This window comes from Dasypus novemcinctus, chromosome 5 (assembly GCF_030445035.2).
Source record: "Dasypus novemcinctus isolate mDasNov1 chromosome 5, mDasNov1.1.hap2, whole genome shotgun sequence".
Lineage (NCBI taxonomy): Eukaryota > Metazoa > Chordata > Mammalia > Cingulata > Dasypodidae > Dasypus > Dasypus novemcinctus.
In genome coordinates this window covers 128,732,035-128,750,835 of record NC_080677.1, presented here as the reverse complement: position 1 = coordinate 128,750,835, position 18,801 = coordinate 128,732,035, and the positions used below count along the sequence as shown (strand labels likewise).

The 18,801-nt window shown below is 40.4% G+C and overlaps 1 protein-coding gene across 1 annotated transcript in view; it reads right to left on the bottom strand.

Moving 5' to 3' along the window:
- CNTNAP2 (contactin associated protein 2) overlaps nt 1-18,801 on the bottom strand; it is a 2,351,919-nt gene that overhangs the window by 280,882 nt on the left and 2,052,236 nt on the right. The window contains exon 17 of the mRNA XM_058297514.2: nt 3,024-3,242. Coding sequence (XP_058153497.1) covers nt 3,024-3,242 — 219 coding nt within the window. The remainder of the gene's footprint in view (nt 1-3,023; nt 3,243-18,801) is intronic.

The following is an 18,801-nucleotide window of genomic DNA, read 5'->3' as shown; positions in this document are numbered from 1 at the left end:
AAAATGGCCATTGGGCAAGCCTGTGGAAAGGGTAGGTACCCATGAGGCCTCAGGGAGAAGAAACCATCATCTTAAGAGTGACTCTCAGACTTTGAAATCTAACAAAGTATTCCCTGCAGGTTTATAGAACTGTAGGGGGACCCATGACTAATGTTTCCCTCCCAATTTCTCCTAATGGTAATGCAAATGTTTATCCTTTGTCTATCCCTTTGTATAATGGAGGCAGACAAATGGGTTTGTATGTTTCAGTGGTCTACAGCCAGATGGGATTTTGCCCCAAGAAAAACTGTATTTCTTTAAACTGATTGTGATATGCTTTTTTTTTTTTTTTTTTTTTTTTTAATATTGTAATGTCTCTTTGGAATTCAGAGGGTGGAGTGTGGCAGTTTGGTATTGTTTATGAATTCCAAAAATAGATATTGGATTGTGTTTGTAAACTGGTCTGTTCCTCTGGGCATATTAGATTGTATTGGTTTCAGAGGTTTCACTTTTACTTTATTAAATCAAGATTAGGTCTTTTTTTTGGATCATATCATTAGGGCAACTTGGTTTGAATTCCTGACGCCTCTCTCCCTTTGTGGGCTATATATATATGGATGCTCAATCAAAGACAGGGAAGTAAATACACAGAGGAGAACATAGAGAGTTTAGTTTTGGATGATGGAGCCCCAGGGAGAGAGACAAGCCTTATGTTAGCCTACAGCTGTGATCAGAAGAAGCTGGGACCATGGAGACTTAGGAGGAAGAGGAAGGCTGAACCCTCGCAGAGACTGGCAGCCATCTTGCTCCAACACGTGGCAACAGATTTTGGTGAGGGAAGTAACTTACTCTTTATGGCCTTGTGACTGTAAGCTTCTACCCCAAATAAATACCCTTTATAAAAGCCAACAGATTTCTGGTGCTTTGCGTCAGCACCCGTTTGGCTGACTAATACAGCACCTTAGCCAGCATTTATGTTGTTGCTATGGAGTCAGGTTTGCAGGAAATGGGAACAAGCACATATTTCTGTATTTATTTCCTATTATTTGGATTATTTTTTTATCCAAACTTTTAGATATTAGAAATAAACATTTTACTCATACCCAGATTTGGGGGCACTTCATGACTAGAATTCTGTTTTTGTTCCTCACATACAAATGCTGATTTTTTTCTTCCTTCTTTCAATGGCATTGCATTTTGGATGGCATTGGAATTATCCATCCATGATTTGGAATACAGAAGGAATGAGGAGCAGCTGACCAAACAAGGTCTATTATTGAGTTTGGGCAAGTTAGGCTCTTTTATGTGGTTTCTAGCCAAACATAGCTCAGAGGATGGTCATGGCACTCTAGTGTTCATTCATTTAAAAGTCCTTTTGATAAACCTCAGCTCTTTCATAAACTCAGGATGCCACCCAGGAGAAAAAGGTCTTTCCATTGACAAGGTGTCAGAGGAAGAGGAGGCTGCAGATTCCCCTGTGCCCCTTTAGTCTTAGTCCTCTTGAAGATAGTGGTTCTCCCATTGTCTCCCAATGTTTTCTCTAGACAGGCCTCACAGACAATACAAAAGATGCTGAAGGAATGAGAGTGAATCCCTTAGCTCCCTTTGCAGCCTTCTTTAACCTCCAAAGAGATTTTAGAAGAGGACAGACCAAGTGAGTTGGTCCTGGACATTTGCCGTTAGTTAAGATGACTTAATCTTTTCTCTCAAGATCCACTTAGGAGTGGGACTTTTTCCTGAGGCTTTCTGGAGCAGCCTCCAACTCTCCAGAAGTGACCTCCTCATTAAATGACTGCTGAGGATGGTTACCTGCTCTGGCCTCTGTCTAGGTGCTACAGTACCAGCCACCTGCCCTGAATAGCCAGCTTGGCTTTCTTCTACAGCTTACATTTGCCAACTCCCTGACCATGCCCTGGGCTGGCAGCCAGGCTCCCAGGCTGGGGACCCAGCAGATACCCTGCTTGCTCACAGCCTTGTTGCTGCTGCTTCAGCAGCCAGGACTCTGAACTCCCTGCTATGTCACTATGCCAAAGAGTGCTTTGGCTCAATCTAGACCGGCGTCAGTCATGCTTAGATAATGGCCAGGAGCTTGTCTACTATTCTCCCTCCTCTAAGAAAAATCTGGCCCAAGGCTGCCGTGGAGGACTTAGGTCTAAGCACCTGGGCTGGATGTGGCTACAAATTGCCACATGGTTTAAGAGCCTTTACTGGGCTATCCAGGGGGCTAGTCATATGCTAGTTGCACATTTTGGATCCAAAACATGGACATTTCTTGCACTTTTCAGACTAATACCAACAAATATTTTTTTCTATTCCTGTATTACTTTTCATTTTTAAATTTATGTGTTACTTTTCTACTGAACCAGAATCATATGGATTCCCATTTCTCCTAAAAGACCCATATTAGCCCTCTTTTGATGACAGTTTCTAATTATATTTTAGATGTCAAGTGAGAAGGACTGTACTTTCTTTATGCTTTTTTCAGTTTTTGAAAAAAGACACATGAGCCCAGCTTTCCTAACATAGGTGTTGTGGCAGAGGTTGTCCCTTCCTTAGCATCTACTTGGTATGGAGGGCCAAGAACTTCAGCCAAGAAAATCCTTCCTTCTTTAGAACCCTGATAGAGATCTTGGCAACTCTGTGACATGTCTCAGCTTCCTCCCTTCCTCCCTTCCTTCCTCCTTTACTCCCTTCCTCCCTTCCTTCCTTCCTTCCCCATCATTTCAAATGCCCTAAGTGTTCTACAACCATAAGCCTAAACTTGCAGAAAGCAGAGATACTCCAGAGATGACTCAGCCCAACCCTCTGATTTTATAGATGAGGATGGTGAGATCCAAAGAGCAGGAAATGGAACCAGATCTAGGTGTCTTGTATCTTCTTTCCTTTGCTCAGTTCTTGGAGGAGACTAAAAGAGGGACAGGTCCTTACTTTTGGGAAGGTCTCTACCAAAACCCTCTATAGGCTGGCCTTCTGTTTTTTGCTTTACATTGTGAAGGTTTTTAAAACTGATAGAGGGAAGTCATAACAGCCTTTTCATTACTTACCAACAAACAACTGACTGTAGAGTTCCAGGCGAGTGTGACCTTCTGTTGGGGCTTTGCGGATCTGCTGTGGCAGCCGATCCACCTGCAGACTGGCCTGCTTGACATTCCTCTCTGCATTGACCCGGTGCCACTGGTCGTCATTGAGAGGGGAGGGTGACCTCACTACAATCTCCACAGGTCCATTTCCGACATCGAATGAAAAGGCCACTTCTGTGGCGGCTAGAGGAGCAGAAAGCATGAAAGGTACATGAGTAGTTTTCTCTCAGATATCAAACAGCAGTGAATTCTAAAGAAAAAAAACAAAGCAGGGAGAGAAAAACAATTTGAGTCTGTTACTTGTTACAAAGGTCTGGGGAAAAATGAATCCAGGAAACATAAAACATCAATCCACTATTAGCCATTAATAGCTAAAGTGAGGAAATAAACTTTTATTGGGGATTTGCATGCTAGATATACATATATTCTCTCCTTTAACCTTCAGCAGCCTACCAAGAAGTTATCACTAGTAACTCTTTGCATATAAGGAAACTGAGGCCTGAAGAAGTTATGCACATGTTGAGGGTCTTAAATTAGTGAGTAGGGGAGTTAGGGTCTGTACCAGGTCTGCCAGATTTCAGAGTCTGAGCTCTTTGATTTCACCTACGAACTTACAACTTAACTCTACATAGCTTCTTGGGCAGGGATTTGCAACCCTGGCTGCACATTAGAATCATCTGGAGAGCTTCATGAAAATACCTGTGTCCAGCTCCACCTCCAGAGATTCTGACTTAATTAGTCTAGAGCAGGCATTGATATTTTTAAAAGCCCTCTAGAAAACATGTTAATATGTAGCTAGAGTGGAGAGCTACTGCTTTGGGGGAATTTACAAAACTTTATATTTCATTCATCTTTCTAGTCCTGATTGAAAGTTGGGGAGCTGTGACTTGTTGAGGCCATGAAGGTGACCTGGACCTTTCCTTGAAACACCTGTGGCTGTCCATTGGTCAGCACGACATTCCTGCAGAACAACCCCTTTCCTGCATCGCCTGCTGCAGGCCTTGGTTATTCCCCAACTGGGAGGTTAGATCCTTCTCATAACCTACCCTCCAGCACTGACCACAAATCATTTCTTTTTGCAGAGCTCTGGGCCCAATCAACTTCCTACTCCAATAAATCACCTCTCAAGAATAGGAAAATGGGTTAGATGGTTGCTTTGGCAACTTCCGTTGTAAGTGACTGCCTTATTTCACATTTTAAGTTTTACATTACGTTCCTCAGTGACCACCAAGTGCTTTAGACACACGTTTTTTAAGTATATTTTTCTTGCGATTGGCAGGAAAGGCAGTTTAATGCTGAAGCAGCACACACGTCCTGAGCTCCCTTAGGCTTGGTGAATTCTTTTCAACATTAAAGATGTAGCACACCAGTGAATTTCCTAACTTTGCTTATAAAGAGATTCAGCCCCTCTATCCATCAATAAGCCTTCTGCCTAATCTCTAAGCAGTTTAATTAAATATCTGTCATTTCCCCCCCCTGGCTAATGGAAAATTCAGCTTCTTTGGGCTGGTACCATTTTGAGATGGTGTCGCAAGCAATCAAACTTCTAATTTAAAAACCACAGAGGTTTGGATTCTCTCAGGACCCAGGCCTGTCCCCTGCCTCTGCGTCAGCCCCTCTGAAAGCTGCATTAACTTTATTGAGCTACAGGGATATTAGACACACAGCTCAATTTAATCAACCTAATTGTACCAAGAAATTTTGATCCTCATGTCATTAGAAAGGGAACTTTAATTATAACACCTGTGGTGATCACACATGTACTCCGGTAAAATATCTCCTCTAAATTAGGAGCCCCTCTTTCCAGGGGTCATTGTGAAGGATTTAACCTGGAGGCCAGTGACCTTCCCCAAGGTTTTTATGGAAGTATGATGAGAATGCAGGTAGACAGTAATATGAGTCATGGGCTGAATGATCTTGTCCTGTATTTCTGATATAGTCAATGGGGAAAAAGTAACCTTGTTTTTTAAGATTTAATCTGTTCTAGGCTTGTAATGTAGTGCTAGTTTCAGCTGATGCATTTTTTAATGTAACTTGTCAGAATGGCAAGAGAACAAAGGTTCCTGGGCTAAATAGGAAAGATTGTTTCTTCCTTAAGGGCATCAAATGCCATCAGGGAAATAAAATTTAGGGACAAATTGAGTTTAGCCTTAAGGTTAGACCTAAGGGATAAATCTGCTCTAATTTCTCCTATACTCTCCCTCTGCTATGATGAATTCTTATACAGGTCTTTAAATTGTCACCTTTTGTAGAAACTCTGACTATCAGTAGTTATTAGAAATCTCCATAATTTTTCTCTGAGTGTGTCACACTAGAGTCTGTTTCTTCCTCTGGACCCTGTTCTTATTAACATCAACACTTCACTATAGAGAAGGAAAGATCTCTAGGATTCTGTTATAGCTTCATACCTCTCACCCTAATTAGATGCAGTAAGAGGGAATAAAGGGAAGGCCAAAGGACTCTGAGAGCTGTATCCTCCTTAAAGGACTCTGCTGAAGGAATAATTACAATTTAGCACATCCCACTTCCCTTCTGTTGCTTCCCAAGGAAAGGAACTGCAAGGCACAATGTGAGAGTGAAGGAAAGGGTTCCTTTTTCATAGTCACTCAATGTCAGGTTCTCTGACATTGCTAAGGGATGCTTTTGAAGAAATCCCATTTTCCAGTCAGATGGGAAGACTTCTAAAACCTTCTAAAGTTCACTTCTTGACTGATTGCTCTTGGTCTTCTGGGCAAGAGGAACTGACATTTTAAAAGAGATAATTACAAGGGAGTCAGTTGGTGAATGAAAGGGAGGCAGCACAAAAGAAACCAGAGCCAATGACACCTTCCTCAGGTAATGTATATCTCCAGTTTGAGACTTTAGTTTTGCTTTGTTTTTGTCCATGGAAAGGAATTTCTCACATACTGAAATTTTTCTTATTTCCAGAAATAAGTATTTGAGAAATAGAGGCAAATAGCATGGCTCATGAAAAAGAATGCTGTAGCAAACACTAATGGTTTCCTTTCCATTGGTCTTAAGAACTAGTCTTAAGAACTGTGAAGGATCTGAGATTTTGCCCTACTTGCAAGCTAACAAGTTAGCCTGGATGCTGGAAGTTTCATAGATGCTGGAAGAAGACAAGAGACTCCTGGGTCAGAGACAAAAGGACTTTATTACTCATCACACAGCAGGCTGCACGAGCTTCATCTTCACATTGGTTTTCCTTGTCTCTCAAATCACCAGGGGGCGATGTGGTGCTGTGCATGCTGTGGGTCAGTGTCACAGGTGACCAACTCTGAACTTAAGAAACTCAATATAGTAAGGGAAGCTATTCAACTTTTGCCCTGGACAGAGACATTATCTTTATTTTACTGGTCAGGAAATAAATCTACTTTCTGTTCCAGAGGAACACATTGTTGCCCTCTTCCAAAACTGTTATACAAACATCCTTGGAAAGGTAGTCTGGAACAAAGCTGTCAATATCTTTTGCCTAGAAGACATGCAGAAATTAGAGACACCCAAGGAAAATTGTCTCCTTCTAATTAGCCACACCTGCCTCTTTCTTCATGAGCTGGCCTGATTTTGTCTAGGAATTTATGTACTTCCCTCCTCACCCCCCACCCCACTCCAGGTGATGTGGGTGAATCTGGATTACTCTAAGCCAGGCATGGCAATTCCATGCTCCTTGTGATGGTTAGGCTATTGTGTCAACTTGGCCAGGTAATTGGGCCCAGTTGTTTGGTCAAGCAAGTAGTGGGTGAACTGTAATACAAGGGCATTTATGGACTTTAGTCACCATTGACTTTACTGCAGTGGTAAATCATAGATAGCTGGTTATAATTATATCAATCAGGAAGATTGCCAACAGCAATGAGTGATGCTTAACCCAATCAGTTGAATGCCTTAAAAGGGGAAGTGATTCCAGCCTTGAGAGAGAATTTCCCAGCTCATCTTTGGACAGCCAGCATCTCCCAGAACTTGTCAAGAACCTTCATTAGATTTTCCTTGCAGCCCCTGGTTGCAGCCTGCCTGTAGAACCTGGACTTGTGCATTCCCACGGCTGTGTGAAAGACTTATAGAATTGCATACTATCGACAGGTATCGCTTGTTGATTCTGTTTCCCTAGAGAACCCTGACTAATAGACTCCTTTTCAGTAACCCACCTAGGATGGAGCTTATTGCCTCCTGGTCAATGAGACATCAGGGGAAGTCTTTTAGGGGTCTTTTGGCAAAAGTTTCATAGCCCCTAAGAGACATAAAGTAAAGAGAGTCCCTGTTCTGCCTCTTGATGGTGGGCATGATAGGTGATTCCTCCTGTTGCTGGAACATTCTTGCAAATATTGCACATGAGAACAGAGAGGGCAATGGGATGATTCTGGGCCCTTGGTGACAAGTTCAACCCCTAGATTATTCCTGGAGCCGAACTACCTCAGGACTTCTTATATAAAATATCCATTATTTAAGCCATTAAAAAATTGTGGCTGAAAGCATCTTAACTCATATAGGGAATAATCTAGGAAAGAGTATACTGAATTCTAGTCTTTACTTTGCCTTTTCACCTTTTTAGTCCTCAGATTACTCATCTCTGAAATGAGGATTACATCTAGAATTTTCCAAGCGCTTGTGTGTCAAAAATGTGCTTGAAACCATAGAACTAGATTATCTCTAATGTCCCTCCAAATGCTAACATTTTGTAATCTAATTTCTGTCAAAATAAATACAAGAGATTTTAAGAGAAATAATAAAATCATGTATACCAAGTCTTAAGGGTAGTTTTATGTATTAAATAATTGTAGGAAGAATAGAGAAATCTTAAAAGAAAAATGCATGGAGAAGCATCTTAGGATCAGAAGAGTATGGATGGCAGAAATTACTGTTGAATAAAACTGGGATCATGACTTTATCTTAGTGACTTAAAATAATAAAGCAGGTAATACATGACTAAAGAAATGGATGAAACCATGGACAGCTCCCAGCATTTTTTCCTTTCCAATAGATTTACAGCAGGTGGCACTATGCACTCTCATTCTAATTTATCATAACTTTTCCTGAAATAAATCACTTCTGGTTTAATGTAGTGAATGACAAATCTAACAATTGACCAAAATAGCAGACATTTTTCTTTTAATTGGCTCTGAGTTACCCCAGCAGGTGAGGTAATATTTAGACCTTAGACTCAAAGTATCAGTTGGAGGTAGTAGAGAAAATTTGGTCATTCCATATAGACTAGGAACAGAGAAAAGGCAAAGGTGGACACAGTGAACTTGCTGAGGAGACCAGTTAACACTGTTGCGGTTTTGATAACGGTTCATTTTCTCAATTCTGAATTGAAGTTCAGGGATTGATCATTTCCAAGGGTTCTTCTGTGTAAAATCTTATTTGACCCATACAACAGAACTAATAATTGGCAGGGCAGGTATTTCAGGCTCCTCTGCAGTGGGTGAGTTTTATGAATAGCTTTTGTTTTATTCTGAAGAAGGACCAAGTGTACATCAGGAGAAAAAGAATTTATGTAATACAAGAAGGTAGTAAGAAGAGGCAGGTAGGCTGAAAATAAGAAGTAATGAAAAGAAAGGAAGAAGCAAAGAGGATAGCCACAGTCCTACTTGAGGCCAGCTACTCAACTGTTGCATCTGCACACTGGAAGCCAGTCCTTATTACCTATTCAAGGACATCACTCCAGTGAGTCTCCCCTTTCTCTTCTACAGCATCAATATTTCGTTCTCTACTGGATCATTCCACATAAATATATGGGCATTTCTCTAGTCTTCAGAACTGCACCATCACTACAAAATCCTTCTCTTGACCTTATTTGCCCTGTCAGTTACTGTCCCATTTCTCTGTTCCCTTTCAGAGTCAAGTTCCTTGAAAGAGTTGCCTATATTCTCTATATTCATTTCAGCTCCTCTTAGTTTCTTTTCTCTTTAACTCCATCAAGTTAGGCTTTCTTCTTCATCACATTGTGAAACTGCTTCTGCCAAGAGCCTTAACACTTGCCCTTCCTTTTGCCTAAATAACTCCAGCACAGTATATGTATGCCCCACTGAGGTAGAGGAATTTTTCATTTCTTCATAGAACAAGGCTTGCTACAGAGTAGGTACTCAACAATTTGGGAGTGAAGGGAAGGAAGACTGAATAGGAACATCCCTGCCAAGGAGCTCAGAAATTATAGATATTCTCAGAAGAGAAATCCACAATTTTTCCTAAGGCAACCCATAATTCTGTACACCAACATGTATAAAGAATATCATCTTGTATTTCACAAGTCCCTCCCCAAAGAGTACAGAGTAACTTCATGCATATTTTCTAAGTCTAGAAACACACTACATTAGTCCATTGAGACAAACTTTCCTAAATATCATTCTCAAATATATTACATTTGAGGAACCATGGCTTGCCCAATAAACTCTGCAGTGGAGCCAGAAGCAGAATGCATAAAGAAATGCTTAATCTCATGGTGTTTTTCACTCTACTCTTAGAAACAAGGATACTGGATCATAATCATGTTTCTTAAATATTGCTCTACATAAGAAACTGCTAAAGGAGTATACTTAAATACATATTGCAAGGCTTCTTTCCTAGAGATTCTGATTCAGTAAGTTTGTGATAGGTCACTGGAGTCTGCATTTTTTAAAAAAATATTTTTTAGATAGATAAGTGTGTGTTTAGAAGTTAGAAACTTCAAAACAATTTTTTATAAAGATTTATTTATTTATTTATTTCTCTCCCCTTCCCCCCCACCCCGGTTGTCTGTTCTCTGTGCCTATTTGCTGCGTCTTCTTCTTTGTCTGCTTCTATTGTTGTCAGTGGCACGGGAATCTGTGTTTCTTTTTGTTGCGTCATCTTGTTGTGTCAGCTCTCCGTGTGTGCGGCACCATTTCTGGGCAGGCTGCACTTTCTTTTGCGCTGGGCGGCTCTCCTTATGGGGCATGCTCCTTGCGCATGGGGCTCCCCTATGCAGGGATACCCCTGTATGGCAAGGCACTCCTTGCACGCATCAGCACTGCACATGGGCCAGCTCCACACGGGTCAGGGAGGCCAGGAATTTGAACCGCAGACCTCCCATGTGGTAGACGGACGCCCTCACCACTGGGCCAAGTCTGCTGCCCTGCCCTTTGTTACTGTCAGGTGATTCTGATGCAAGCAGTCCTGGAACCATACTTTAAAAAACAATAGGGATTGCCAAGTTTCCTTCAAGTAGTAAAGCTCAAAGAATCCTTGGCTTCCTTGTCATCAAGAGAAAAACTTCCTAATTAAAAACAGCTACTTCGGTTTACAGGGGTTCTTAACCAGGGGTCTGTGAGCTTGAATAGAAATTCAAAAAAACATTATTCTTGTGGGGATGTGTTGGTGTGGTTATAATATATTTATTAAATAATATACAGTGTAAGGCGGACTTAGTAAGGGGTCCGTGGAACAAAAAAGGTTAAGAATCTCTGGGTTAGAAGTTCTGTTATATGATTGAATCCAACAACTTTAAGGCTGAAAGACTTCAGAAAATGGGGTGCAACTTCCAACCCGACTTTGGTTGTCTAGATAAAGAAAGTGAGGCAGTGAGATGTCAAAATCTAGTAATGACTAAGATTGAGCTTCTGTTTTCCTAACTATACTGTACTGCCTGTCATACTGTAAAGGAAATAAAAAAAAAAGTCTGCTTTTCTATTATTATAGACTTAGTTTGTGAATACAGAGATTTTAAGAACCACATATGCATATTCACACCAGAAACCTCAGTGTTAAACACATCTAAAAATGAACACTGGCAAGAAAAATTTATTTGAAGTCTTTTGGAAATTCTTCAAGGAAATGCCTGGAGCTTAAGAATCAATGTTATGAACTCATTTAAAAATCTCTGGTATCTTGATAACCTCTTGAGTATGAGAAATATTTCTCTTTATGTATTTTGGCCTTTAAGCTTTTTACCATGGTTAAAAAAAATATCTTCACAAACAAAGCCATCCACAGGGAAAAGTAAGCAAAAGGGAGATACCATTGGCCATGCAAAAACAGAGAGCTGTCTTTAAAATGAAAAGCCATTCTAATTTTAGTTTTCTCTATGCATTTAAGCACCTTCTGAGAATAACCTCTTGAATATTAATGGATCCATACGATGTAAAAAGGAAAAAAGTTTTCTTTACACGTGGATTGAAACAATAGCCTCTGCCTCAGTAAGGGGCATGTAATTGGGTTTTTAATGCCCTCATGTCTGGAGTGAGGAGACGCATGTGTGCTGGGCGAGGGTGCCCAGTTTGAAAGAATAGAAGGGAAAGTCCCAAATGGCGACTCTGGGAGAAGGTAACTTTAAAGAAGCTGTGAAACTGGATGCCTAAGGATTCTCTAGAGACAGACAGGAGAGTGGATTTGGAGGGGACAGATGGCAAAGAGGCTTTTCTCTTGGCCGCGTTCTGGTTGTGTGACAAAATGAGAAAATCTCATGGAAGGAAATATGCTTTGGGAGAGGACCAGGGTGATAATTTACGGGATTGGTTTTGGGTGATGTCAGAAAGATACATGGATCTTTGAGATAAATGGTTCTGTGGGTATTCAAGAAGAAAGGACCACATGATTTGAGGATAAAAGGAGCAGTAATGCAAAGGGAGACTGAAGCAGCTTGAACTTGAAATTGGCCAAGTATTAACTTGGACCAAGCTGAAGTTTATAAGGAGATTGTTAACTAATTAACAGTCAATTAGTTAATTACACTTCTAAATGACTAAGCAATGGATGGACTGACCAAAGGCTGAAAACAAGTCCAAAGGATAAGGTCTTGGAAGGAGAATGCCTGCTGGTGAGAGCTGTGAGTAACTATATGGAAAGGCCAAAGACTCGTCTGTTTCTTAGTTGCTTTGGAGTGAGATAAAGCCCAATCTGTAGACCCTATTGCAGGCACTGTTTTCTTCTTTTCCTCTCTCTGGTTGTGCAGCAAGTTGTTTTCTTTCTGCCATATCCCCCTTTTTTTTTTCTTGAAGTACTGGGGTCAGGTATTGAAGCTGGGATCTTGTATGTGGGAAGCTGACACTCAGCCACTAAGCCACATCGGCTTCCTTGTGTTGGTTTTCTTGTTTGTTTGCTTATTGTTTATTTTTGTTTTTTTCAGAGGCACTGGGGACTGAACCTGGGACCTCCCATGTGGGAAGCAGGCGCTCAACTGCTTGAGTCACTTCTGTTCCCTGCCATGACTTTTTTAAAATTTATTTTAAAAATTTATTTACATTTATTCTCCCCCCTCTCCCCCCCGTTATCTGCTCTGTGTCTGCTTCTATCCTTATCAGCCACACCGGGAATCTGTGTTTCTTTTTGTTGCGTCATCTTGCTGTGTCAGCTCTCCATGTGTGTAGCGTCATTCTTAGGCAGGCTGCACTTTCTTTAGCGCTGGGTGGCTCTCCTTACGGGCCGCACTCCTTGCTCGTGGGGCTCCCCTATGCAGGGGACACTCCTGCGTGGCACAGTACTCCTTGCGCGCATCAGCACTGCGTATGGGCCAGCTCCACATGGGTCAAGGAGGCCCGGGGTTTGAACTGCGGACCTCCCATGTGGTAGGTAGATGATGCCCTATCCATTGGGCCAAGTCCACTTCCCCCTGCCATGACCTTTTAATGCCACCTTGGTATTACCACGGACTCTTTAATGCTCCTGAGGAAAAATTGCCAAGTGCAGATTTATGTATTTCACATGCTATGGACTCAGAATATAAGAAGAAATTTATTCTGTTTTCCATCACAGCACCAGATGAATTTCATGTACATTGTATTTGCAGTATTTGGGATCATTTTTGAGCAAAGGGTAGAGAAAAAGTGAAAGCTGGATGCAGGATGAGCAGAGATTTTAAATGAGAATGGAGACAGCTATACAGCAAGCTTTTTTAAAGCATAAGGGACTTCTATAAAAGGTTTTTTGACATGGACATCTTTGGAAGAGATACATAATTGATCTGAATTATTTTATTAGTTTTTTCTACTTGCTTTTACTTGCAATTAGTTTTTCTTTGCCTTCTACCTAGTGATGAATATTAAATGAAGAAACTTAGGGTTGAATATTAGAAATACAGGATCTCAGAACTTCAGGGTTGAAGGTGTCCTGGATAAACACTCAAAGTTATAGAGAGTTAATAGATCCCTCAGGCCACATATTTCTTCCTTCCAAAAGTGATACAAAATTACTTTATAGTATAGCTTACAGTTGTGCCAACCAACTTTTACTTGAACAAAGCTTTTCTCTGAAAATGGATAATGTTAAGTAATATTAATAATTCATCACAAAGTACTCTTCCTTTTCCTTTATTTCTGATCAGAAGAGTGGAAAACACAACTTTCTTAGATGTATTACATAAACAAAATATTTTGCCTCCTGAGGGATGTATATATAATACATGTGAGGACCTTTTTAGACAGTTTTGTACAAAGGTCAAACAACCACACTTAATTTTTTCATGATTTAATGAACTAATGAAGCATGGTGTGGCTTGGAGCTCCTTTGAGATTACTGTTGTGATTGGGTTGAGCTAATCTCTGCCACAGGATGGTTTGATATTCAACAAAGTGAATGAATGGGAACATCTCTGGGAAATAGAGTTTATCCATTAGCAGCAGTGTCCTAGTAGATATAATTTGCTTGTCCTTTCCAAATGAGGGCCTCCACTTTCATCTTTTGAGCCTGACCTGTTGTCTAATGCTGTGATGTGTGAGCAAGCTTAAAAAGCAATAGCTGGAAATGTTTGGATATACTCATAGTGGAAACAATTAAAAACAACAGCTGGGGGGGGGTACTGGGTTCCTGGCCGGGGGTGGGAGGCTCTGTCATGGTCCCTAGGGGAGCAGTAGCAGTCCCCCAGCTGCAACAGTAAGGACCAGGAAGGAATGAGGGTCCAACAGTGAGCCCCTGATACTAATGAGTATGCTTGTGAGCCTATACACCTGAAATAAGAACAAGGCCTAGAGCAGCACTGTGCCTAAGAGTTCCCTCCTGACAGCCTCTGTGTTACTCAAATGTAGCCAGTCTCGAAGCCAAACTCAGCATGTAAATGCAATGCCTTCCCCCCAGCGTGGGACATGACACCCGGGGATGAGCCTCCCTGGCACCAAGGGATCACTACCAAGTACCAGCTGATGACGTAACTAGAAAATGACCTTGAATTCAAGGTTCAACACAGACCAGCAGAATATCCCTGTCTACGTATAATAACAGGAGTTAAAAATGCTGTTTGACCTGAAGTAAGGGAGAAATGGAAAGGACAAATGAGTTTATATGGCTATGAGTCGCTAAAAAAGAGTCTGGAGGTTGTCAGAAGGATTGCTCTTATGCACACCTGAGCAGAGTCTGAGAGACAGATAAAGTAGATACAACCCTAGGTATTGGTCCTTTTGAGGGCTAAAGATATACACAGGTTCTATGGTCATGGCAGATGGGGTTCACTGCCATGTCAGTTAGCCCTTCTTTGGAGCTGGTGTTTCTGTGTGATGGAGCTGGACTCAGATGTGATCTCTTTTCACAAGCTTTTCATGCTACTTTACTGGAATTGTAGTTGGTGCTGGGGTTTAAGATATATCTAGGGGATTTGAATCTCTGGACTGACAATATGATAGCCAGGCCCTGAGCCTCAGCAGACTTCAGCTCCTACACTCTGATTTATTGGACTTACCCCACTCAGCTAACATGGAATTGAAGAATGTCAACCACCACACCATGGAGCCTAGAGTGCCTACAACTGAAAGCAGGAGGATTGCACCCAGGATCCATGTGGAATCTAAGCCCCCTCTTGACATAGATGTGGAATGGACACAACCAAGCCAAGGTCCACAGGAAGGAGGAATACAGTAAGGATTAGAGTGGACTTAATGATATTCTATTCATGAACTATTGTGGTTAATAATCGAGAAAATATGGCATTGGTGTGGAAAAAGTGACCATGGTGGCTGCTGGGGGTGGGGAATGGGAGGAAGAGATGAGATGTGGAGGCATTTTCGGAACTTGGAGTTGTCCTGGGTGGTGCTCCAGGGACAATTGCCGGACATTGTATGTCCTCCCATGGCCCACTGGATGGAACGTGGGAGAGTGTGGACTATGGTGTGGACCACAGGCTATGGGGTGCAATGATGCCCAGAGATGTACTCACCAGATGCAATGGATGTGTCATGATGATGGGGGACAGTGTTACTGTGGGGGGAGTGGTGGGGTGGGGGTGGTGGGGGTGAATGGGGGCCTCATATTTTTTGAATGTAATATTTTTAAAAAAATGAATAAATTGAGTAGAATTTGGAAAAAAAAGCAAAAAAAAAAAAAAAAGCAATAGCAGTGCAGAGCAGGTGTGTCTCAGTGGTTGAGTACCTGCTTCGCATGTACAAGGTGTCGGGTTCAAATCCTCTTACCTCCTTAAAAAAAAAGCAATAGCATACAATGGACTTAGAATATATAGTATGCCATTGTGTGGGATGATGGACAGTTAATCATAGGGGCCAAGAGCTGCGTTTGTGTGAAAATGTATCTTTTAAAAGTGAGACCCAACAATAGAGGCTTGTTGGTTAACTGGAATGTTTTTGACTTGAAGCACCATGTTTTACAGTCTTTTGTAACCCATGCTTTCATTTGGTGATGTAATAACCTAATTATTGTCCCCAGGTGCTGATATATCCCCATTTAGAAAGCCGATGAGGAATATAATGATCCCCTGATGATCCCTGATAAACATCCCGTCAGTGGCAAATTTTTTGGGGGACTTTACATCCTGTAGGTTGTATTCCAAAAAAGGATAGCATTTTGCTTCGTTTTCTAAAGATAAAATTATGATTTTTCAAACTAAACATGCCCTCTTAGAGATTCTGATATGGTTCTTGACCTAAACTGGAAAAAAAAATCAATGTTATGGAGTTTAAAAAAAATTGACATGGAAGCAGGTTTCTGAATATTAGTAAATGAAAAAATTTGGTTATAAATCAGTATTGCCATATCTTATAATTTTTACTTAAAAACTATATAAATGCATAGAAAAATGTTTGGAAACATATGCACCAAAATGGTAATTTTACATATTTTGGAGTATAGGATTATCACTAAATTTTTAATTCTTTTTGATTCTCTGAGTTTTAAGTTACTCAACAATAAACAAACAATACTTACATAATTTTTAAAAGTTATAATCTAATAATTTCCATTTTCTTTTGCAAAGGTTGGTGACATTTTAAACAGCTGTATTCCATAATTTTAACAAGTACTTAATTGGAGGGATTAGTCAAAATGCAGTGAATGGGATTTCATTTAAATACAGAAAATTTGGGAGAATTTAAAACTAAATGGAAACATTCCTCCTCACTTCCTCCATTTTTTAGATATCTGAGAAAATAACAGAAGGCTTTAAAATACTTTACTATAAAATAATTTTGAAGATGTGAACATTTTTTCCTATTAAAAATGGCCAAAAAAGGAAGGCATGCTATCTTTCAAAGTAAAATCCTCACAGGTCTGGAGTGCGAACATGTTCCAGTGTTTAAACTAATGTATACAGCGATCAGAATGCAAGATGAGCATAATTCAGTGTTATAATTACATTTGACAGATATACACTGTTTCTATTATTCATTGGCTCTGGTTGCACTTACCCAGAAAGACCATGTAGAATACTAAACATCAACCACTCTTCAGGAGAAATCATTTGGAATTCGCATCAGTTCTCATCATAAGAATCAAATTCAGAGATGCAGAAAACCAAATTTGATCATTTTAACACCACTGGCAAAGGCAAATGAGATGAATGATTTCCTTACAAGTCTTAGGTCTGGCTGGAATTCCTTTGTAAGACTTAACACAGATCTGTAGGTAGGTCATTTCTTTAAAGAAAAATATATTTTAACTAGTCCCCCGGCTTTAATTCTAATTATATTATTCTAATTGAATCATTTTCCATTATAATAAATTATTTTCCATTCCTCAAATGCTCCCTGACCATCCTTCTCTGCATCCATTTGCCTATGCTGTTTCCCTTCAGAAGAATGCCTTTATGCCATCTTTATTTGCCTATCATCCTTCCATACAAATCAAACGCTACATCTTTTGGAATGCTATCTCAGTTTCATTAGGCAAGGTTAGAAGCTTACTCCTTTTTGTTGCCATTGTACCTGTGATAGAGACCGATAGCTCCTCATGGAAAGTTTATTTTTTTCTTTCTGTAGTTATCCCCGAGAAGCTGCTGTGTAACCAGGCTACATTTCCCAGCCCCAAGCTTCTTGGAGGAACTGTGGGAATGCTCTCACCAATGGAATGAGAGCAGAGGGAATGTATGCCACTTCTGGCCAATGTGGTGAAAAGAGAGAATGCTTCTCCACCTTCTGTCTGTTGACTAGATTTCAACACCTCGAGGCTTTGGGAGATGGCAGGGCCACAAGACAGAAGGAGTGTGGATTCCTAAAGCCCTATGTGGAAAGTCTCCACAGACCAGAAGCATCCATAATAGCTTGTTATATAGCAACTGTAACCTGGGGTTTTATTTGTTACAACAGCTTGTCTTGCCTGTACTAATACATTCCATTCCTAAATCTTTTATGGTCTTGTCACATTTAAAATTTTTAATATTTTAAAAAACTGACCAGAAGATCTTCCTCATTGGACAGTTGGGATTTAGAACAGATGAATGATGTTGTAATGGTCATATTCTACTTCCATCTTTGTTATACACACACACATGATTGCAAAAATGGGAACTATGACGTTTTGGAGCAAAGAGAAGTAGCTGGGAGCCCTTTTGACTGGTAAATCCTCCTGTGGAAGTCCAAGCCTGCCCCTTTACAAACCTCACCAAAGTGAGGTCCTAAAGAAAGGCAGGCAGGACTGTGCTTTGAATGTCAGAAAGGAAAAAACAAACCTTTCCTATTGAGAAGCTTGTCAAAGAGAAGGTCCACATTCTGAAGTGTGGAAAGAAATTCCTTTTGATCTTCAACATTTCTATTCTATACTGAATGGTCTTGAGGGTCCAGGACACAGACCTCAAGGTAAAATGTGCAGCTCTGTTTTTCAGCTACACTGAAAGAAAAAAAGCTCCTTTGGTTAGCCATGGATATGACTGCTATTTATAATGTTGTGTCTGTAGGAAAATAAATTCCAGGTTCTGAACAACTGGTTCCAAAACTTTTTGGAACATAGTCCCTTGTAAATCGAGAAGTACCTACATTTGGAAAATGGAAAAAAAAAGGTTAACATACATACCAGAGAAATAGAACCTACTCTTCCTTTTCTGAACGTATTTAAGAGAATATTTTTTCAGCTATGACCCTAGTCCTATATCCTATGTTAGACTTCATATCAACCTTTACATCTCTCCTTTTCTCTTCACAGTTCCTATCTTGAGTGCTATTAAAACTTATTTTGTAATTCAAGCAAAATATGTCTTTAAAAAGCTAACTTCCTGAATTCTTTCCTTGCAAACATAATTTCTGATAGCTTTCCAGCTGACATTCAGTTGGTCAGTGTTTTATTACATGGTTTTTAATTTAGGTGTTTGTCTGATGGCTGGCAAAAAGCTATGTTGCTGTACACAAAGTTGACTTTGGCTCTTTGAGATATTCCTTGGTTTTGAACTATGTCAAGCAATCCACCCCAGTTGCTCACTGTATTTAAATGAAGCTCTGCTTCCTGATTTATTATATCTTTTTTTAAAACCAACTTTGAATTAATTGGTCCCAAGTGTCATCCTTAGTTGAATCAATTCTCCTGCATTAGTAGCACACACTATCTGAATATGGCACCAACCCTTTCTTCTAGAGGCATTTGTTTT